The 25,008-nt window shown below is 48.5% G+C and overlaps 1 protein-coding gene across 1 annotated transcript; it reads right to left on the minus strand.

Moving 5' to 3' along the window:
* Positions 1-703: 703 nt before the first annotated feature.
* LOC143494155 (tetraspanin-15) lies at positions 704-19,449 on the minus strand. Its single transcript, XM_076992244.1, has 8 exons — positions 19,080-19,449; positions 16,805-16,990; positions 15,292-15,366; positions 15,105-15,200; positions 11,979-12,092; positions 8,604-8,654; positions 4,987-5,103; positions 704-2,342 (listed from the first exon to the last, which is right to left on the minus strand). The coding sequence occupies exons 1-8, from the start codon at positions 19,164-19,166 to the stop codon at positions 1,998-2,000; spliced, it is 1,071 nt and encodes a 356-aa protein (XP_076848359.1). The 5' UTR covers positions 19,167-19,449; the 3' UTR covers positions 704-1,997.
* Positions 19,450-25,008: the final 5,559 nt, after the last annotated feature.

A 25,008-nucleotide genomic window follows, 5' to 3' on the forward strand; every position in this document is an offset into this window, starting at 1 on the left:
TCGCAGAGACCCGAGTCAAGTTTAGTGTGACTGTGGTAGTGCCCCAATGATGGTCTCAAAAACATAGATTGGCTGAGGACCCTATCTGGTCAACTTACTGGGCAGGGCTGTTGGTCTCAATGATGTGATGGTTTTATGAAATGAGGAGTATTTGAGAAGTCAGGTGTATTGTCCTGGTTTAGGAGGTGTTTCGTGGTTTTGTTCCATTTTTTTGGTGACAAAAAAGTGTTGACTGTGTACCACAATCTGGCAGTGTGCTGCATAATGTTAAATAACATTAGCCTGCCAAGGTAAACGATAACTCATGCCAAATGCTGACATTGTGGCTTAGGGATGTTTACGAAAGTGAGTGCAAATTTTACCAAGTTTGTCACATAGGTAGCTAAACTGCTTTATTAGATGATGGCTATATTCACGTCACTACTGAGTGTTTAAAATCACGCCACGATAAAGGCTGTCAACATTAGCTGATTACCATTAGTAAGCTAAAACTGTCTAACCCTTATTGCTTATGCCCCGTGGAGCAAGACGATTTGGGACAGAAAGCCCAAAACTTACCACATGCATGATCAGCATTCACGAAGTGGTCAGAGTTAGCAGGTTTTTACAAAGGAATGGACGTGAAGTTGCTTCTTTTAAAAATATTTATTCAGGAGTGAATTCTGAAGTGTCTTGTTATTCTTTTAAACCGTACGTGTCACACATTTCTAATATTTGCCAGCATGTTTCGTGCTTTACCTGATGGCAAATAAAATGCACAGAGGAACACAATTTATTTTTAATTCATTTTTATTGGCCTGAAGTTAATTTTTTTTCAAAAGGCCAGAGCAAGACGAGAAGTATGGAAGCACTTTAGCCCCCAAACTGCTCCTCCCGCGGATAAAAGCACCTTTACAGTATCCTCACCCCCCTCGAAGCAGCATCTCTCGCATCGTTTACAAAAACACGTGCACGTCGCCACAGCTCAGCAGTCCTAAACACGCAAAAAACTGAAAAATGATCGTTATACAGTGACACTCCAAGTACCCCTTAATGCGAAGTTTAACGGAACTTCTCTGAATTAAAAACCGTATTCAAAAATGCTCGGCCATCCCAAAAGCAGCCTGAGGTATTGCAGCAGAAGCTCCTTTAATAAGGCACCGATTCACCACATCAGTAGATCAGCCGGTTTAGACGTGCAGAACCAGAAGAGAGGCGTCAGATTAGCTGACCATCCTAACCCCTATTAAAATGTAGCTGTCTACAGTCCCAATTTCTGAATGTCTTTCTCAGTAATTAAACAGTTTTGACAGCAGAAATATAATTCATCTTATTGATTAGGTCAGTGTCCATATTTCGGAGGAATCGCCAGTCCTGGGGATTCTGATCATGAATATTTACGCTTGTGTATCTATAACAGCGATGTACAAACATATACAGTACCTTTGTAAAATAAAAAGTCAAGCATTTTGTCCACAATCTAAACTCTTCTCCATATCCAGCTTAATCATGCTATTTTAAAATATTTCCTAAAGATTATCATGTTGAAATGCTACACAATATTAAATCGACGCAGATGATTTTTCTATTAAAATACCTGGCCACACCCATATATTTCCGCATCTCTAATAGATCATCACTGCACATCTAAATTACAATTACAGCCATCAAGAAAGCGTAATAACCCAAGACTGGCTACCTTCCCCAACATTTCATTTCTATATACATGTTTTTTTAACAGAAAAAAATAAATTAAGTAAAAGACAAACCTAGTAAAGCTTAAGAAAATCTTTTTGTTGTGAGTAAAAACATGGAAAAGTGTGTATAAAATGGTTTAAAAAATGATAAAGTGTTGGGAGGCTTAGTAAGAATTTAGGCACCGCGTCTTCCTCAGTGACATTGAACCTAGTGCAAAGTAACCATGCAGGAAGAGAGACATCATTTCTACCCAAAGACGAAGATAGAAAAAAATGTTTAAAAAAGTTGGAGAAGGTGCACCACGGTTCCCTTCCTGCTCATTAGGGTCCACCGTCCACTTCATCTTTTTCTGGCATCTTGGCTGGGTCCTGACGCACCTCTTCGAACCTCATGAGGCTGAGTTCAGCCTGTAGCTGTGCCTGCTCCCAGTCGAGGGGTGGGGCGTTGGGTTCGGGGGTGGAGTCAGTGGGTCCAGGCTCCGCCCTGGCTAAGGGCAGGTAGCCGCCGTCCCGCGGCAGGCACATGCACCAGCCGGCACCTGCGAGGTCCAGATCGCTGTAGTCGAAGCCGGCCCTCTTGAGCATCTTGAAGTCCACCATGTCTGCAGATTCACTCATCTCCACCAGAAGATTCCAGAACAGGCAGCTCAGCAGGATGCCGAGGAGCTGGGGGAGAGAGGGGCGGGGTTTGGGGGGACATCATTAAAAAGACACACCACCACCAAGGTCCCCTTCTCCCTGACACTACGGCTGTGTTCTAAACCTTACATCACTTTTAGCGTAATTAGAGCGTCCACACTGCAATAACGTTAACGCTGGGCGGACGTACGAGTGAAGCGTGGAACGCTGGAGCCTTTTGGCCTTTTACGGTCAGAGTCCGTTTTATTCAAATGGTCAGTTCATTTGCATGAATTTGATGAGTTTTACATCTGGGCTTTTCCAGCAGGGGAAAGACCAAACAGCACGATGCAGCCTGTACCGCGTCTCAAAACCGTCGGGGCTCTCTGGAAGCGCAGATGGGGCGTCTGCTGAGTGCGTGCGAAACACGCTTGTGGAACGAGCGATTCGCTGACCTGCTGCACCATTTGAAGATGAGGCCAGGATGAAGGCTCACCGCCAAGTGAGGGCATGGCATTACTGAGCACTGGGGGGGGGCACGACACACACGCAGAACCATACGGTCCAGTAACTACGTCCCTCACCACTCTGTCTTCCTGACTGCCTGAATGGACTCGTCTGGCATCTCTAATCAGAGCTGTAATGGGGCTGTGTGGGTGGAGCTGGTGCAGCTAATGTCATCTAATGTCATCCATCTCTCTCTACAGAGAGAGAGAGAGAGAGAAAGAGAGAGAGAGAGAGATTAGGAGGAGAGTGGAGGTGGCATATTCAGTGTGTGTGGGGAAGAGAGCGAGAGAACGAGAGAAAGAGTGGCAGCGTGCGGAGGAAGGGATGAGAGGAGGGAGACCTGGGGGGCAGGAGAGCAAACTAAATGCTGAGAGAGAGAGAGAAACAAGGAAAAGGGAGAATTGCGATTTGAAGAGCACATGAATTGAGAGAGAGTGAAATGTAAAGAATCAGACAAACAGAATGTTGTACAAGAGACGACAGTCTGAGCCAAAATGATGTGTGTGAGAGAGACACAACTGTGTGTGAAAGAGAGAAAACTGTGTGAGAGACGACTGTGTGTGATGGAGAGAAAACTGTGTGAGAGAGAGACGACTGTGTGTGATAGAGAGAAAACTGTGTGAGAGAGAGACGACTGTGTGTGATGGAGAGAAAACTGTGTGAGAGAGAGACGACTGTGTGTGATAGAGAGAAAACTGTGTGAGAGAGAGACGACTGTGTGTGATAGAGAGAAAACTGTGTGAGAGAGAGACGACTGTGTGTGATGGAGAGAAAACTGTGTGAGAGAGAGACGACTGTGTGTGATAGAGAGAAAACTGTGTGAGAGAGAGACGACTGTGTGTGATGGAGAGAAAACTGTGTGAGAGAGAGACGACTGTGTGTGATAGAGAGAAAACTGTGTGAGAGAGAGACGACTGTGTGTGATGGAGAGAAAACTGTGTGAGAGAGAGACGACTGTGTGTGATGGAGAGAAAACTGTGTGAGAGAGAGACGACTGTGTGTGATGGAGAGAAAACTGTGTGAGAGAGAGACGACTGTGTGTGATAGAGAGAAAACTGTGTGAGAGAGAGACGACTGTGTGTGATGGAGAGAAAACTGTGTGAGAGAGAGACGACTGTGTGTGATGGAGAGAAAACTGTGTGAGAGAGAGACGACTGTGTGTGATGGAGAGAAAACTGTGTGAGAGAGAGACGACTGTGTGTGATGGAGAGAAAACTGTGTGAGAGAGAGACGACTGTGTGTGATAGAGAGAAAACTGTGTGAGAGAGAGACGACTGTGTGTGATGGAGAGAAAACTGTGTGAGAGAGAGACGACTGTGTGTGATGGAGAGAAAACTGTGTGAGAGAGAGACGACTGTGTGTGATGGAGAGAGACAGATGCCATGAGCTTTTCTTCCAGTTCCCTCATATTAACTGGTGCATACGGATGAGTTGCTGTTGCCCGGGGCCACATACGAGCTGGCACGAGGAGTCAGGCTGGCAGTCCGGGGGCCGTGCCTCTCCCTGTGCCCCCCTACCCGTGCCCCCTCACGTTACGCACAGCTAGGGAGACAGACCGACGACTGGCTCCCAGCGGCCCCTTGGTGTCCCGCGCCTGAACATTACAGATGTGCAGCACCGTCAGCCTGCAGTCTGATGCTGGTGGTTCCAGTTAGGAGGCGAGCGGTCAGGAGGACGTGCGTGAGGTCATGAGGACGCGCGTGAGGTCAGGAGGACGAGCGTGAGGTCATGAGGACGTGCGTGAGGTCATGAGGACGTGCGTGAGGTCATGAGGACGCGCGTGAGGTCATGAGGACGCGCGTGAGGTCATGAGGACGCGCGTGAGGTCAGGAGGACGAGCGTGAGGTCAGGAGGACGCGCGTGAGGTCAGGAGGACGAGCGTGAGGTCATGAGGACGAGCGTGAGGTCATGAGGACGAGCGTGAGGTCATGAGGACGCGCGTGAGGTCAGGAGGACGCGCGTGAGGTCAGGAGGACGCGCGAGAGGTCAGGAGGACCCGGAACCCTAATCTCTAAAAATATTATGGATACACATGCATTTATGTTATGTACATACAGCGTAGTTATTGAGTTCAATCTTTGTGTTGAAGGCCACCGCAAAACGCTGAGTAGTGGAGGCGGTGACATAACTGGAGAGAAGAGGGGCTGGAGGGGGAGGAGCTAGAGGGGGAGAGGGCGGGGCTAACCTGGGGCAGCCCCACGGCACAGCAGATCCCGACCGTGGCGCCGATGTTGTCCCCCATCCACAGGTTGACGGCGTGAATGCAGCCGCGCACGTGTATGACGTCACTCAGATCCATGCGCTACGGGGACGGAGACGGGGACAGAGGGACGGGGACGGAGAGACAGAGACGGAGGGAGGTAGGAAGGGGGATACAGGAAGGAAAAGAAAGAAATTTGAAGTACAGAATGGCTTTACTAAAGATTCCACAAAAGAACCAGCCATAACAATGCCTGAGAAACTCCCCCCCCGTAATGGTAAAATAGGGCTGGTGCTGGAGGGGTAATAACTGTACAACGTGTCTCGGTTTTCTACCCTGGCTGAATGCCGACGTAGACCCAAGTTCACAAATGACTGCAACTGAACAGATGTAGCTCATATTTCTGCCTTTCCTATCTGTGGGATCATTTCTCCAAACAGACCCACAAACAGGTGCCTCTCCCACCGTGACACTGAGGAAGGCATAATGAACGTGAGATGTGCAGACGTGAGACGTGATTTCGACCGACATTACTACCATCATCTTTACTACAACCACCACCGCCTCTACTACACCTGTACTACCACCACCGCCTCCACTACACCTGTATTACCACCACCACCGCCTCCACTACACCTGTATTACCACCACCACCGCCTTCACTACACCTGTACTACCACCACCGCCTCCACTACACCTGTACTACCACCACCGCCTCCACTACACCTGTACTACCACCACCGCCTCCACTACACCTGTACTACCACCACCACAGCCTCCACTACACCTGTACTACCACCACCACCGCCTCCACTACACCTGTATTACCACCACCGCCTCCACTACACCTGTACTACCACCACCACCTCCACTACACCTGTACTACCACCACCACCTCCACTACACCTGTACTACCACCACCGCCTCTACACCTGTATTACCACCACCACCTCTACACCTGTATTACCACCACTGCCTCTACTACACCTGTACTACCACCACCACCACCTCCACTACACCTGTACTACCACCACCGCCTCTACACCTGTATTACCACCACCACCTCTACACCTGTATTACCACCACCCGCCTCTACTACACCTGTACTACCACCACCACCGCCTCCACTACACCTGTACTACCACCACCACCGCCTCCACTACGCCTGTATTACCACCACCCGCCTCCACTACGCCTGTACTACCACCACCCGCCTCCACTACACCTGTATTACCACCACCGCCTCCACTACACCTGTACTACCACCACCGCCTCCACTACACCTGTATTACCACCACCGCCTCCACTACACCTGTATTACCACCACCGCCTCCACTACGCCTGTATTACCACCACCGCCTCCACTACACCTGTACTACCACCACCGCCTCCACTACACCTGTACTACCACCACCGCCTCCACTACACCTGTACTACCACCACCGCCTCCACTACGCCTGTACTACCACCACCGCCTCTACTACGCCTGTACTACCACCACCACCGCCTCCACTACGCCTGTATTACCACCACCGCCTCCACTACGCCTGTATTACCACCACCCGCCTCTACTACACCTGTATTACCACCACCCCGCCTCCACTACACCTGTACTACCACCACCGCCTCCACTACACCTGTACTACCACCACCGTCTCCACTACACCTGTACTACCACCACCGCCGCTACTACACCTGTACTACCACCACCGCCTCCACTACACCTGTACTACCACCACCGCCTCCACTACACCTGTACTACCACCACCGCCTCCACTACACCTGTACTACCACCACCGCCGCTACTACACCTGTACTACCACCACCGCCTCCACTACGCCTGTATTACCACCACCACCGCCTCCACTACGCCTGTATTACCACCACCACCGCCTCCACTACACCTGTACTACCACCACGGCCGCTACTACACCTGTACTACCACCACCGGCTCCACTACACCTGTACTACCACCCACCGCCTCCACTACACCTGTACTACCACCACCGCCTCCACTACACCTGTACTACCACCACCGCCTCCACTACACCTGTACTACCACCACCGCCTCCACTACACCTGTACTACCACCACCGCCGCTACTACACCTGTACTACCACCACCGCCTCCATTACACCTGTACTACCACCACCGCCTCCACTACACCTGTACTACCACCACCGCCTCCACTACACCTGTACTACCACCACCGCCTCCACTACACCTGTACTACCACCACCGCCGGTACTACACCTGTACTACCACCACCGGCTCCACTACACCTGTACTACCACCACCGCCTCTACACCTGTATTACCACCACCACCTCTACACCTGTATTACCACCACTGCCTCTACTACACCTGTACTACCACCACCGTCTCCACTACACCTGTACTACCCACCACCGCCGCTACTACACCTGTACTACCACCACCCGCCTCCACTACACCTGTACTACCACCACCGCCTCCACTACACCTGTACTACCACCACCGTCTCCACTACACCTGTACTACCACCACCGCCTCCACTACACCTGTACTACCACCACCGCCGCTACTACACCTGTACTACCACCACCGGCTCCACTACGCCTGTATTACCACCACCACCGCCTCCACTACGCCTGTACTACCACCACCGCCTCCACTACGCCTGTATTACCACCACCGCCTCCACTACGCCTGTATTACCACCACCACCGCCTCCACTACGCCTGTATTACCACCACCACCGCCTCCACTACGCCTGTACTACCACCAACGCCTCCACTACACCTGTATTACCACCAACGCCTCCACTACACCTGTACTACCACCACCGCCTCCACTACACCTGTACTACCACCACCGCCGCTACTACACCTGTACTACCACCACCGCCTCTACTACACCTGTACTACCACCACCACCGCCTCCACTACGCCTGTATTACCACCACCGCCTCCACTACACCTGTACTACCACCACCGCCTCTACTACACCTGTATTACCACCACCACCGCCTCCACTACACCTGTATTACCACCACCCGCCTCCACTACGCCTGTACTACCACCACCGCCTCCACTACACCTGTACTACCACCACCGCCGCTACTACACCTGTACTACCACCACCGCCTCCACTACGCCTGTACTACCACCACCGCCTCCACTACACCTGTATTACCACCACCGCCTCCACTACACCTGTATTACCACCACCGCCTCCACTACACCTGTATTACCACCACCGCCTCCTCTACACCTGTATTACCACCACCGCCTCCACTACACCTGTACTACCACCACCGCCTCCATTACACCTGTATTACCACCACCGCCTCCACTACACCTGTACTACCACCACCGCCTCCACTACACCTGTACTACCACCACCACCGCCTCCACTACACCTGTATTACCACCACCACCGCCTCCACTACACCTGTACTACCACCACCGCCTCTACTACACCTGTACTACCACCAACGCCTCCACTACACCTGTACTACCACCACCATCATCACCACCTCTGCTTCCACTATGAATGGATGAGTGGATGAATGGATGAGTGGATGAATGGATGTATGACTGAAGAAGTGAAAGCTCTACTCACCTGCTTGTTAAGAGTCCTATAGCCACAGAGTGTGTTCACAACTTCTCCTGCCTGAGTGAAACACACACACACACACACACACATACAGACACACAGTAAAACATTTACATATTAGTTAGGATACTTTTTTCCAGGTAAGTAACTGTTGTGAACTTGAGATACGTAGAGATATTATAAAACTGTAGTGAAGTCCAGTGTGTAACTGTTGTGAACTTGGGATACGTAGAGATATTATAAAACTGTAGTCCTGTGCTTCCCAATTAGTAGTAGGAGAAACCAGTTTAAATGTGAAAACGTAGATGTTCAAATCAGAACATTCACTCCACAGTGTCCTAAAGCTCCAGGAGTGAAGATCAGTTCCTTTTCTTAGAATGTCCTAATTGTATTGCTGCCATAGCAACAATGCAAACAGAAATGTTTAATACAACATCCATTAATATTAAATTGCCTTGCCACTGGAAATGACAAATCCTTAATCCTCGTGGTTCTAAGGTGTTCAGCAAACCAATCTGCACACTTTCTCCAATATAAAGCAGATTACATCTCTTGCAGGTAATGCAGTAGGCATCTCCTGCAGTGGTGCATAGAGGGGTGATGACAACTGATCCTTCTGTTATTTTAGTGGCTGTGTTCATAAATGTACACGTGGCACATCTAGCTGGGTTGCAGGCTACAGTACTACAGCTAATAGGAAGCATGGTATTCATTTCAGGTCTCGTATATTTCACTTGCTGAGTGGGTTTGTTTCAAGTGACCTCCCCCCCCCCCCCCCCCCCCCCCCGGACTCCCACCCTTTATGAGAGTGTGATTACAATCGCTCACATTGGTGAGGCCATCAGGATAAAGCGACCGAAAGAGAGTGAGACGAATTAACTGGATTAGATTAGATTAGATTCAACTTTATTGTCACAAGTATAAGGCAATGAAACACTGTCCCCTGGGGGCTCGGTGTCAAGCACCGCAATCCCAGAGTGGGCACTGCGTCAGAAAGGCGCCATCGTGGGGGACGGGGGGGGGGGGGGTATTCTGAGCTAACATTAGGAAGGACACAAAAATTCCCATAGCACATATCATTGGAGGTGACAGACAGTCAAGCAGACGTGTTCATCCAGACACTGGAGGTCTGGCATAGCTTTTGCAGGTAACCAAGACGACGACCTTCAGGGAGAGTTTTGTTTGGGTGCCAAATGTAGATAAGCAAGAATGTAGATTTAGTGAGAAGTTTGAGCACGGGAAAACTCCTCTGAAGTCAAGCGGTCTCCCGGTCCAACTCTGCCTCTAGAGCCACGAGCCTCTCCATGATCAAATCTAAGTTCTTACGAATAGCCAAAATTTGTGTTTCGACAGCTCTATCCGTCGCATCAATCATGTTGGACTCGATAACTAACTCCACTCTTTGAACTGCCCGATACAGCAGGGCGAGGCCTAATCCAATCAGCAGAAACACAGTGATCAAAGTTCCTAATAGATACAAGTTCTTGGTGTCTTTCAGGACGAGAGGCGCGGGACCACTCCATGTGGACCATGGGTCAAACACGCTTCCAGCTGAGAACGGTCCGTCCAGACGTGTGGGTTCTCCCGCCCCACGACTCCTCGTGGAGAAAATAGTATCGGTTGCGTTGAGAGACCACTTGATCGATTCCATACTTCCTGCTTAAAATTGGAAGACCCGTGTCAGGGTACTGAGACGAGACAGAGAAGCTTAGCTCAGCCGGGGAGTGAGAGGCAGAAGGGAGAGATAGTGAGACCGCCTCTTATGAAACCCGGAAGAGAGGGGTGAGACTGAGAGTGTGCGCATGTGAAAGAAAGGGGAGGGAAATAGAGACAGACAGACAGACAGACAGACATGAAGAGGGTCTCTACAATGAGATGTGCAGCTAAGTCTGCAGTCAAGATGCTTCTTAGTCATGCACTCCCCGTCAGCCAAGCTCAGCATCCCTCCTTCAGCACACACTACCCCACCTACCCCACCCGCAACCCCACACTACCCCACACTCGCCGCAAACCCCACACTACCCCACCCGCAACCCCACACTACCCCACCGCAACCCCACACTACCCCACCCGCCCACACTCGCCACAAACCCCACACTACCCCCACCCGCCACCTACCCCACACTACCCCACCGCAACCCCACCCGCCCACACTCGCCACAAACCCCACATTACCCCACCCACTACTCCACACTCGCCACAAACCCCACACTACCCCACTGCAACCCCACACTACCCCACCCGCAACCCCACACTAACCCACCCGCAACCCCACACTCGCCACAAACCCCACACTACCCCACCCGCAAACCCCACACTACCCCACCCGCCCACACTCGTCACCTACCCCACCCACCCAGACTTGTAGCAACCTCGAGACGGACAGTAATCCTCTCCACACCTCCACCTACACAAGGCCACCTCCACCCTGAAGAGTCCTCCTGTGGTGCAGCTCATTTCCTGGTCGTAATGCTCCACTGACAAAAGGTCACACAATAGAGTCTGTGTTGGCACTGTGTATGAAGCCCAGGTTACAGGTCAAAAGGTCACACAATAGAGTCTGTGTTGGCACTGTGTATGAAGCCCAGGTTACAGGTCAAAAGGTCACACAATAGAGTCTTTGTTGGCACTGTGTATGAAGCCCAGGTTATAGGTCAAAAGGTCACACAATAGAGTCTGTGTTGGCACTGTGTATGAAGCCCAGGTTACAGGTCAAAAGGTCACACAATAGAGTCTGTTTGGCACTGTGTATGAAGCCCAGGTTATAGGTCAAAAGGTCACACAATAGAGTCTGTGTTGGCACTGTGTATGAAGCCCAGGTTATAGGTCAAAAGGTCACACAATAGAGTCTGTGTTGGCACTGTGTATGAAGCCCAGGTTATAGGTCAAAAGGTCACACAATAGAGTCTGTGTTGGCACTGTGTATGAAGCCCAGGTTATAGGTCAAAAGGTCACACAATAGAGTCTGTGTTGGCACTGTGTATGAAGCCCAGGTTATAGGTCAAAAGGTCACACAATAGAGTCTGTGTTGGCACTGTGTATGAAGCCCAGGTTATAGGTCAAAAGGTCACACAATAGAGTCTGTGTTGGCACTGTGTATGAAGCCCAGGTTATAGGTCAAAAGGTCACACAATAGAGTCTGTGTTGGCACTGTGTATGAAGCCCAGGTTATAGGTCAAAAGGTCACACAAAAGACTGTGTTGGCACTGTGTATGAAGCCCAGGTTATAGGTCAAAAGGTCACACAATACAGTCTGTGTTGGCACTGTGTATGAAGCCCAGGTTACAGGTCAATCAGAATGTAGCATTTCCTCCTTGGGGAGCAACACGCTGGGGTCAGTCAGGTCAGCTGGTCAGCGCGGGGGCGTCCTGCTGGACTCACCTTGTGGATGCAGCAGGTGTAGGGCACGCCGCAGGCCAGCGGGCCCGTACCGTTGCAGAAATGATACTGGTTCACCTCCCAGTCCTTGTACTCATCTCCACCACAGCAGGAGAACTGGAGGGGAGGGCAGAGCGATATTTTGTTTTTTCTTTAATTGCAGATATTATTCTCATGCATACCAACTTTTTTTAAATGAAAGAATATCTGTCTTAACTGAAAAAAAAGGGTGCAAAAATGATTTTTAAAATGATCAGTAAAGTCTCATTTTATTGCATGATTCACTGTTTCGCACTGTACTTCACGACACCCTCTTACAGCGCGGGGGTGGAGCTCCTTTAACCAAATCCATGCGTATTGCTTGACTTTGGGATTTTCTACTATCCGTATTCCAAGAAATCCCCCTCCTTTAGAAACCTCACCAAGCGGTGTGCAGACAACACACACAGCAGCTCACCAAAGTGCTCGATACTTAAAACCTCTGCACAGTTCCCTCCTCCTCCAGAAACAACAAAGCCGGTACTCTTTCCTCACCCTGATGTGTTCACAATTGGCACGCCCACGGCTGGCACGCCCACGGCTGGCACGCCCACAATCGGCACGCCCACGGGCACTGCCATCTTCCGTGTTTTTCTCCCACTAAAACAACGTCTGGCTTTTCCAACCTCCTCGATGTGCGGGGTTTGGACACCTGGCGCTGGAGAAGGCAGAACCGCCCCCCCCCCCCCCCCCCCCCCCGTTCCTGATTACATCCTGACCATCCCACCGCACCCCCACTGAACTTCATTACCCACATCTCTGTGTTTCTTGGAGGAAAGGCACATGCAATCTGTTCTGTCGTATCACCCGGAGTACTAAGGCACGCTCACATCTCTCCCTCCCACTGTTACTACAGAAACCCTCAAGAATAAAAAGTCAGACAGAAAGATGACGGACAGTTTGTAGGTTTCACACTTTTTTCTATGGATTACTAAGTATTCTGCGAGATGCTTCTTTAGACAACGCAATTTTTTCTCTTAGGATCGTCTTTTCCAGCTTCTCAGCTCCTTGCAAATAATCTTAGTATTCATTTTTAGTATTCAAGTATCCTCTAAAAAATGATAATTTCATTTAGAGGATAATTTCGACAGAGATTCATTGAGGTGCAGTTTCCTGATCGTGCACTAAGCCCGTCCAAGACGCAGCTCCCAGTACGCCAGCCTGCGAGATCCATCAGCCCGTGCCTCGTTAACGACGGCCCGTTTGGAACGGTAACCGTAGCGAGTGCGTGAAGCGGGGCGATCTGTACATGCACGTCTTTAACGACGGTGCCGCACTCGAACCAATCGGCTCGCGAGACTCAGCTTTGCTCGTGTGTGAAGAAGATCGAATATCCAGGGACAGAAGGGAGGAAACGGAAGAGCGAGGGAGAATGGCACAGGGGTGGGGGGGTGGCTATATACTCACAACACTATATATGCAATAAAGAAATGTAAATTTTACGGCACCGTATGTAATAAAGAAAAGATCCTGAACACTGATTTGCCCATTTCAATTTGGTGCAAATGATTTGATGGTGTGATGCGGTACACTGTGCTGAACGGAGCCGAGGCATCCAGTCAGTCGTCATAGCGACACTAGATGGGACGAGCACCCAATCGAAGCCCTGCATGCAGTTGTTTGCAGAAAGAAAGAAAGAAAAACAACCTGCCTCTGTATGCAGGGGAGAATTAGGCCAATCACTGCTGTCAATACCCATACAGACACACAGCATCTATTTGTGGACGGCTTTAAAGACCAGTCTCAGAGAATCGGGTTTAAGGTACCACAGAGCCAAGAACTGAACCCTAGTAAGAGTGCTGGATCTGAGGCAGAGTTTTCTCCTTTAACGCCCCTCAGTTATGGAACAGGTTTACAGCTCCAATCAGAGATTCTGACACAGTTCCAATCTTTAAACCTAGACTTAAGACTCACCTATTTAATCAAGACTTCAGTCAATATTCTACATGTGATGGTGTGGAGCTCGGGGGCCCCAGACGTTGAGTCTGCTGGCAATCTGAGATGTTGATGCTGTCATCCAGCCATGTCATGTTTACTCTAGTTTGTGACAATGGTTTGGGTGTAAAGCAATGTCTCAGTGACCCTCATGACTGTGGTCACCTCCAGGCCCCTCCCTTTAGTTATGCTGCTATAGATTAGCCTGCCGAAGCCACATGCTAATTACTGGCTGGCACGTGTGCTATATATATAGCTGGATGTATAGTTTGATGTATAGTTTGATGTTTACACATGAATTTCTACTAGCTGGGCCATCCAATGGAGGATGGGTTCTCTTTTGAGTCTTGGTCCTCCCAAGGTTTCTTGCTAACCATGTAACAACCACTCCCTTATTCCAGAACTGGCCAAATGAGCACACCAATTTCTATTAAGACCTCTGCATCCATCAGCGATCACCAAGATCTCGACATCAACAGAGTCAGCCTGCTATGATCAGCTCAAGGACAGCAGACTCTTAATAACCAGATATGCATAATACACAAAGGAGGTCACCACATGCTTCACTACACCCTCTACAGGGCATAATGTACAGGACGCTGGACATTACTGCAACATAAAACCTTTATTGTCTCACCTTGGGGGGATTTATCTTGTGCCAATGACTATTACAAGGAGTTTGATTATCGCTTATTACAGAACTAGTTACCACGATTTATTCATTTCCCACTAAACTGTGGTTTTGAATTGATTTTATTAGTTGGTTCAAGCAGGGTGATTTTATTCTTCAATAGCACACCCCCAAAACACCTTGACTGACCAATCAGAATCGAGTATTCCATAAAATGTGTACTATGACCTAATTACCGTGGCAACCGCTCCACCAGTGCTTCGGTAAAAGCTTCGACATTGGCGTTAGCAGGAGAGGATATGTAACTTGGCCAAGACGAGCACACGCACGCGCGCTGATAAAGATCAGCCCTTTCACTTTGGACTCCGCCGTCGTACTGTGGCGCCTCAGTCAGAAGCGGAAGACGTGACTCATGTTATCTAATGACTACCTTTCAGCTGAACGCTTCCTGGCGCCTGCGAGCTGCATAGGAACACGGATCTGTCTGGGCTACACGGTTCAGTCGGCCGGTCTGGGCCACCAACCTTCTGCTGCACGTAGTCCAGGATGTTCTTGAAGTCCAGGTCGTCGTAGTAGTGTTTGATGCCTTCACGGATGTTCCTCTGGAACAACTCGGACGTCTGGGGGGGGGGGGGGGGGGGGAAAGGCTTAAAGTGGAGAAACGAGAAGGGGGGGGGGGGGTGGGGGGTGTTTGACGGCGCGGCCACTTACCTTCCTCTCAAACAGGAGAGCGATGATGAGGGTGACGGCCTGCAGCGCCAGTAGAACACACAGCACACAGAGGAACTGCAGGACACACACACACACACACACACACACACACACACACACACACACACACACACACACACACACACACAGTCAGCACTTCATACAGGTGTCTCTCTCTCACAGCACACAGAGGAACTGCAGGACACACACACACACAGTCAGCACTTCATACAGGTGTCTCTCTCTCTCACAGCACACAGAGGAACTGCAGGACACACACACACACACACACACACACACACACACACACAGTCAGCACTTCATACAGGTGTCTCTCTCACAGCACACAGAGGAACTGCAGGACACACACACACACACACACACACACACACACACACACACACACACACACACACACACACACACACACAGTCAGCACTTCATACAGGTGTCTCTCTCTCTCACAGCACACAGAGGAACTGCAGGACACACACACACACACACACACACACACACAGTCAGCACTTCATACAGGTGTCTCTCTCACAGCACACAGAGGAACTGCAGGACACACACACACACACACACACACACACACAGTCAGCACTTCATACAGGTGTCTCTCTCTCTCACAGCACACAGAGGAACTGCAGGACACACACACACACACACACACACACACACACACAGTCAGCACTTCATACAGGTGTCTCTCTCTCTCACAGCACACAGAGGAACTGCAGGACACACACACACACACACACACACACACACACACACACACACACACACACACAGTCAGCACTTCATACAGGTGTCTCTCTCTCACAGCACACAGAGGAACTGCAGCACACAAAAAGAATATAAACACACTCGTAACACACATGTGCACAATCTCACACACACACACAAAAAACATGGCAACAGAGAAGCTTTGTGAAAATATTCAAATCACAAAGTTGCCCATGTGAAAACACTGGCGGGTGAACTATTTCCACATATGATACATCGGTGTGTGTCATTTTGGCACAGTTTCCACAGCGACCACTTTGGGCTTTGAGGCATTAGTTATTGAAGACACCTGAAATTCTGTGCTGCACACAAAACCACTCGGTTACAAAAGAGATTTCAAACACTGATAAACCAGGCGCAGAAACACATACCTTGCAAACTGGCCGAGATCTCAGTGATCAAATACCTCCGGCACAAATATTTGCATGTTTTTACACATTAGTGATTTTTCATTTGAGTCGTGCCACGACTGTGGGGTATTCGACTTCCGTGTGACGCCCGTCCCCACAGGAAGTGGTCACCGTCCCCACAGGAAGCGGTTGCCCTTCCCACAGTGTACCCCGGCGCTCTCCGAGGTGCTGAACCCTGGCTAAACTTTCAGCACTTCCTTTGTGAGTTGGGAACTGGACAACCGTGTGTGCCCTTGCTTGTTCAAGTATCTCAGAAACTGTATTTGGTCCTTGCGTGTAAACCACGGTGGCGAACAGGAAGGCCTCCTCACCATGTGCAGCAGGGTCTTGTTGTCTCGCAGGGATCCCACCATGCCCACCACGGACACGGTGAACATGACCAGGCCCAGCAGGATGAGTACCACGGCCGGCGCCAGGAACACACCCTCTAACGTGCGGTTCTTCTGTCTCTCCACCTCCGCGTACACGCCCAAGCACAGCACGAACAGGCCCACCAGCTAACGGGCCCCGGGGGGGACGGCCACACGGGGGGGGAGACACGCACGTGGACGCAGACAGAGACGGGTGGAGAGACGGAAAACAGACAAACAAGACAGGGAGAAAAAAAAAGAATCGTTAGAAAAATGTGTAAACAATTGAAAGTGTGAATAATCTGCAGGTTTGTTTTTCGTTTCGAAATCGACAAATCTCGAGCCCCAAGTTATGCAACAGCGCGTGGGAACCAGGGACTTCAGGGCCGCCTGCTGAGAGCACTACGCCAGGTTTGGAAATGGAAGTCTGTAACACTGCCTTTCACGGCGTTAAGATCAGATTAGCTCTAAGAGCACGGGCTCCGGCTCTAGTGGTGGAGCGGAACCGGACTGAACCCACCAAACCTGCCACCTCATTAGCGGCAAACGGAGGACGAGGCAGGAAAGCTCTGTGCCTATTAGCGTTTGACTGCACTCATTCAATGGCGCAAAACCAAAGCTAATCGAATCCACTTATTTCTTAATTGCCGTTCTGTCATACCGGAGCGGGTTAATGTACGCTTATTGGAGGTGGTTAATCAGCTTTCCTGTCTGTCAATTTCTCCCATCTTAATGAGCTTCATTTTGGTTTTAACTAGGCTAATTCCGATGTTTTGATTCCCGGAGGCATTAATGGTGTGCTTGCGGGCACACGAGTCAGGTCTGTGCTGCCGAGGAGCTGAACTCCAGAGTGAAAGCCAACGCTGAAGGGGACCGAGATTCGACCACACGCGATAAGGTGAGAGGATGAGGAGGCTGAAAACAGCACCAGTGTCTCGATGTGTGTCCAAATGTGCAGATGTACCCAGAATAAACAGCACAAATAGTCACTGAACAGCCACTGATTTAAATCCGCTCTGCCAGTAACAAATGAGGGAAAGAAACAAATACAATTCGAAGCGCCAAAGCATCTAGCATGAAAATGACATCAGAATCACCAATTACTGGTCGTGTATCTTTGTCTCCTAAAATTCAATAGTACTTTATAACATTGGTAATAATTTGACATATTGACTCTTAGCCTGTTCTGGTTTTCACTTTAAGGTAGAGGTACTATTTACATTTACATTTTATGGCATTTGGCAGACGCCCTTATCCAGAGCGACTTACATTTTTTTAATCTCATTTTTATACAAGTGAGCAATTGAGGGTTAAGGGCCTTGCTCAGGGGCACCTCAGTCATGGCCTCAGGTCTGGGGATCGAACCTGCGACCCTCCGGTCACAAGACCAGTTCCCTAACCGCTAGGCCATGACTGCCATGACTATTTGAGTCTCATCTCCATCTGGAGTCCTGAAGTCAAGAAGTACTAAAACCGACAGTAGCGACTATGGCCATAATCAATCAATCAATCAAATTTTATTTATACAGTGCTTTTTACAACAGTTGTTGTCACAAAGCAGCTTTAAACGTGTCCGAGTCCTAGCCCCCAGATCTCGACGGTATCTGATGTCTGAGCTGCACTAACAGTCTGTACAGCAGCCCAGCGTCTCATGTGAAACTATTAGTCTACATTCATCCACATTCATCTACATTCATCTACAGTCATCCACATTCATCCACAGTCATCTACATTCATCCACAGTCATCTACATTCATCCACATACATCCACGTTCATCCAGTCATCCACAGTCATCCACAGTCATCCACATTCATCTACAGTCATCTACAGTCATCCACATTCATCCACAGTCATCCACAGTCATCTACATTCATCTACAGTCATCCACATACATCTACAGACATCTACAGTCATCCACAGTCATCCACATACATCTACAGTCATCTACATTCATCCACATTCATCTACAGTCATCCACATTCATCTCTAGTGTCTTCGTATCTACTGTGTGGGGCCCTGACGGGACCCCGTGTGTCAACAGTACCAATAACAACGTTGCTTTGCCCCTTTAAATCGCCACACACCCGGCCGGACCGCTGCTGCTCCTCTGCTGGACCTAAACGCTCCGACAGACACGCTCACCCAGAATCACAGCGCTACTGACCCGGTTTAGTTCGGCCGGTTAGCTCGCCAGCTACACGGACGTGATTTCTGAACCGGCTTGGCTTTACTCACCGAAAACAGCATTGAATACACGTTTAGTGTGAATTTAATAAAGTAGTAAAAGTGCACGGTCTTCTTCCAGTCTTCGTACGGAGCCATGGTGTGTCCCGGCACCGTTTACTTCAGCCGCCCCGTCCTAGTTCATCACCGCGCGGTGCGCCTCACACGGTCGGTGCGACACCGGCCAGGTTAGCGGGGAGCTAACACGACTAGCCGGCTGGCGTCGTTTCCACACGGACACTGAAGACACTAGTCCAGGATTACACACGTTTACCTGGACACACTGTCTAAAACTACAGGCTCCGGGGCGGGAGACAGACGGATGATTTAGGGGTGAAATTAAAGTTGTGTGTGAACAATAAAGGACTTCCGTGGCGGTGCCGTCCAGGTCTCTCTCCCTTTAAAGGGCCAGAGGTGTGTTTATACTGAAAACACCCAACACCATTACACTAATGAGAAACGACAAATACCCCTAACCATATAGTTCATAGGGATTTTAAACGTATTCCCAAACATCCACACCATGAAAGTAATAGGACAGTCATGGTCTAGTGGTTAGGGAACTGGTCTTGTGATCGGAGGGTCATGGGTTAGATTCCCAGACCTGAGGCCATGACTGAGGTGCCCCTGAGCAAGGCCCTTAACCCTCAATTGCTCACTTGTATAAAAATGAGATAAAAATGTAAGTTGCTCTGAATAAGGGTGTCTGCCAAATGCCATAAATGTAAATGTAATACACAGGTTCTCCTATGTGCTTGTCATGTTGAAGAAGGAGAAAGCAGGTCAGACTCGCAACTTCACAAGCAGCATTACAGACGCCTGGACTATGGAGAAGTCAGACCATTTGAAGTGTTGGTTGCATCAGGGCTCAATGAAAGATTACGTGTTTGTTTCATGTTAGTGCAGAATCACTCAACGCAAGGCCAGTGTAGGACTGAATCAAATTTGAACTGCTGTGGGTCTTTTTGTTACATTAAAATGTACGGCTCCATTTTCTCCACCCGCAGTCGCCCATTCCGTTACGTTTAAATATGGTCTGGGTGTATTTTCATGGATGGACACTGTTCTCCTGAACCCCCTCAGAAAATGTCATGGTACTGATGTCCTGGTCAGGTTAGATGACCTTCAGACAGATCAGGTGAACTTGGTGCTGTTTGGAGAGACTGTACGCACAGACAGGATCCCAGCAAAGAGCATAAGTCACATTCATGATCGCAATCTCAATCTTCTTTAGTTATGGCTATAATTTTCAATTACTGACCCAGTATGTTGCAACTACAACTGGGACCAAGATTAAACTAACAGGTGTAAATGTCTGACATTTAGCTCGATGTTTTTTCATTAACATGCAAATTTACTTCTATAAGTCTGCGTCTCCTCCATCCTCCGTCTTTGTTTGACCATTTCCATGTCCATAGGATTAGATGCACACTACGTCCGCTTTTGAATGACAAAACTGTGTAGTGGCCCCGTTCACACTGGCATTATATCAAATACTGCACTCCTAAATAGAAGACTGTAATCCAATGCAACAGGTGAAAAAACACACAAGTCATTTATGAAATGATCTCCAGTCATGTTTGTATAGAAAGCGTCCTTGTCCAGCTGTCCTCGGACATCTGTATAATTTACCCCAAACTCTTTGTGTTAAAATGACCCAGTATAGACAGTTTACTGAGAGACAGAGCATGACACAGTGGTGAGCTACATACTGATAAAGAAAAAACATGACAACTTTGATGAAAGAGAGGATAATAATATTATGAATGCCAGGGGTGTGTATACCAGTTGACAAAGAACAGATAATTGTATATGGCAATATTAGGGAATATATATAAGTATTTGAATTTGAGTGTGTGGGTGGTTGCTCTCGCACGCACGGATTGGTCTGTGAAGAAGGTTGTATAAATCAGTCATACTCGCACACTAAATGGTGGGTAAGACACTACATGGTTGATGGCTTCACCAGCTAATGGCAAGAAGTGGTCTGATGAAAAAGACTTAAAAAGCATAATTATAACTTCAACCCCAGGCCTACCTGAAAGGTAATCAAGCAATGATTGGTGGGCATGTTTGTGTGTGTGTGTGTGTGTGTGTGTGTGTGAGAGAGAGAGAGAGAGAGAGAGAGAATGTGTGTACATTTGTGTGTGTATATGTATGTGTGTCTAATTCAGTATGCAATTCAATTTATGGATTCATTTTTATTCAACGCCCCTTATAACCCTACGGTGATACACAATGCTCTGGGTGGGCCCATTAAAACAGACAGTAACTGCTATTGTCAGAAATAGCATGGTGTTTCTTTTCCTGTCTCAGGAGTAACCAGATCAACCATGTTATTCTCATGACCACACTATTTAACAATACCAGAGACATGAAGGAGGCATTATGGTGGAGAAAAATGACACAACACATACAAAACCCACTGTGGGGTCTACAAGTCCTTAGTGGGATATTAACATGTGAATACCTGTTATTAATGGATAAGACAGAATGACTGAATTGTTCCAAAGGTCACCAGTTAAGATATTTGCCTAAAGTGCTGTTGCTTTGGTTTGATATATGCTTCTCAATCTGTCGTGGAGTTTGTCAGACACTAACATACACTCAAAGCTCGATGGGTAATCGAAAAGCCCATTGGCTATTCTGAACCTCTTGTTTTACAATTACAGGTGGCACCGTTTCAACCGTCAAAGGGCGCCAGTACTCGGAACGTCCCGCAGTGCTCAAACGAGTCTTACGGAGATCTGTCCTGCCTTACCGTCCCGCTGCTTCCAGCCGTTCGTTCATTCACTCGTGTTTGGCTTTCATTTCCTTTCCGTTTTGAAAAGGCGGCAGGAAATTGTTGTGCCATCTTTTAAAGGCCGCGGCAGACTGGACATCTCTGATCGTTCCCTCGTCGCCCCCTTTCCCGGCTAAACATATTCACACCAGACGGATGGCAGTTGGTGTGTGAAATGAAATTTTTGATATCGTGTGTCTGATAGCCGGCGTTGGGCCGTCTGTATCGATTTTGTCAGGGAAGCTTCTTTGCTGCAGGATATTGTGCTGTTCTGACCAAATGACGGAATGAAACAAGATGTTGCTATTAGGGTGAATGATTAAGGTCTTTATTTAGGAGCCCGGGCACCGATAGGCTTCAGAATGATGCGTTTGCATTCGCTGTCATACTTCTGACACTCCAAATCAAAGGTTACAGATGAATAGACAGGAAAAACCATCTTCCCATTTTCAGATTTTTTTTTGACTCAACAGAATCAGTTTAAAAATGGGCAATGAACTAAAAGGAAAGGAGACAGGTCCAGTGAAGACATGGTGTGAGAGAGTGACATCTGGGAGTGTGCGTGTGGGTGTACGCGCACTCTCAAGTGTGTTAAAAGGGGTGAGACGAGATTAAATGCAAAATGTTCTCCTGAGAGAAATGCCATTAACGTACCGGTTCGCCCACCGATGCCATCTTCACCCCACCCCCAAAGACTTCTGGGAGAATCTGCGATTCGCCCAGACAGCGCACCTCTAAATGCATCGTGCGCTGCAATCGGGGGCCCCTTGGCCGATCTCTTGGATAGATCAGGGGGGTTTCGTGCATGTGCAGAGCTCGCGATGCTGCTTCGTACGGCTGCAGAGGTGCACGGAAGAAGCCCCGACTCACATTAGGATGCACGAGCACTACTCAGCATGCAGCAGACGAGCTTCACCAGGGCATGTCAGCCAGGGCTCGACCCCGGGCACAGACGCTCGTCTCCTTCCAGCTACGAGCCGAGACAGTGAGAAGCAAAAGCGTAGCTGTTGGTGAAGCACAAACCATTCTGATACATCTAGAGACAAAAATACACTCAGCTTTTGACCAAATGCCAAGTCGTAGCACCGGAGAGGAACGAGAAGAACTAAATAGCATGTGCCCTTTTTCTTGACAGCGCAGAAAAGTGGATGATGGCCCTGTGAGTCTGGATAACGCACAGACACGTGACTCAGTGGAAATGTTTGCGTCAGAACCGGAAAAATCCCCTGTGACACATGACGAATCTTGGATACACTGACTACTGACTCAGTAGAGATGTTACTTAGAAGAGGAAAAACAGCTGAATTTACACCTACAGTGTTGAATTAACTCAGCGGTCTTTGATGTCAAAGCGGATGCACGTATAATGTTTTTAATTCGATGCAGGATGTTGCTTTTGGGGTCAGTCTCACACAATTGTGATAGACCAGAAATAAAGTATTAAGCCCCACAGGGACTTACTGTCTTTGCATCAAGAGAATCCACAATGTCCATGAAAACATACTGAGTGGACCTAATGGTGTGTGTAATTGACATGGAGTCAAAACCCAGAACCTGGAGAACCAGGTTCATCTCACCTCCATCTCTGGAGAACCAGGTCCATCTCACCTCCATCTCTGGAGAACCAGGTCTATCTCACCTCCATCTCTGGAGAGCCAGGTCCATCTCACCTCCATCTCTGGAAAACCAGGTCTATCTCACCTCCATCTCTGGAGAACCAGGTCCATCTCACCTCCATCTCTGGAGAACCAGGTCTATCTCACCTCCATCTCTGGAGAATCAGATCCATCTCACCTCCATCTCTGGAGAACCAGGTTCATCTCACCTCCATCTCTGGAGAACCAGGTCCATCTCACCTCCATCTCTGGAGAACCAGATCCATCTCACCTCCATCTTTTGAGAACCAGGTCCATCTCACCTCCATCTCTGGAAAACCAGATCCATCTCACCTCCATCTCTGGAGAACCAGGTCCATCTCACCTCCATCTCTGGAGAACCAGGTCCATCTCACCTCCATCTTTGGAGAACCAGGTCCATCTCACCTCCAGATCCTTTGAGACTGCAACCCAGGTGAAGACACGTTTCTTTCAGTCAGTTTTACCAGAGCTCGAAAAGAGACATTACATTATTACTTCACAGAAAATTCTGTATTGAGACCAGATGTGGCACAGGGCTGTGATGTGGGAGCAAGGAACACAGAGGCAGGATGCAATCACTTTTATTACAGCCCATAATGAACATGAAGGAAAAGCAGGTGACCAAAATAGCAAACAAAAGAAACTATTAAATACAGAGGCTTACAGACATGGTATCAACAAGGACACTGAACTTGAAAACCAAGGGAACGGGTTAAACCAAAGTACAGGTGAACAGGGAAGATTACTGTGGCCACAAGGTCTTAGATCAAACCCCAAACCACCAGTGAAATACCTCTGTTGTGCCTGCTGTTCAATTATTTATCAGTTTGTAAAGGAGATGCTAGATTTTCCATAATAATTCAACTGTAAGTGCAAGCATACTGTACATAAATTCAACCAGACTTTCTACCACTAAATCCAATATTTTGATTCAATGTTTCTCAGCTCTGGACAATCGTACACAGAGTCATGTGAGACTTGTAGTTAGTTTATTCAGGGTGTATTTGACCAAGGAAAATCAAACAGGGGGTCCACCATCAATACAACATGGAACACAGTATGGACTGCGTTAGTGATTCCGTTAGCGTTTTACTTAAACACTAGTGTTTTACTAAGTGTTTTACTTAAAATCACAGGTAGAGGGAGACTGTGAGCAGCGTTTCCAGTGCTTTGTGATCTACCCATAATTTACCAAAATTGATTACAACTGACATTTATGATATAGTCAGCCGGACAACGAAAGAGTCACTGCTACACAGTTGTAAATTTAACTAAAGACCACAGTGTGAATTTCTGGAGTGTGCGAATGAACGCGTATTACAAATCTGGTGTCTTGTCAAATGGTAATAGTAGCCTGCCCTTTTCCCCACACACTAAAATTCTTCAGATTCCTAATACACCAGTCCCTTCACGCGGCCGTGTCAGAATGTGCTGTTCGTTTGGACTCTACTGCTCTGTTTAAACAAAGGGTTAGGGTCAGACTTTAAGAAAAGTCTTCACATTATACACTGTTCTTTAGGAC

This window comes from Brachyhypopomus gauderio, unplaced genomic scaffold (assembly GCF_052324685.1).
Source record: "Brachyhypopomus gauderio isolate BG-103 unplaced genomic scaffold, BGAUD_0.2 sc91, whole genome shotgun sequence".
Lineage (NCBI taxonomy): Eukaryota > Metazoa > Chordata > Actinopteri > Gymnotiformes > Hypopomidae > Brachyhypopomus > Brachyhypopomus gauderio.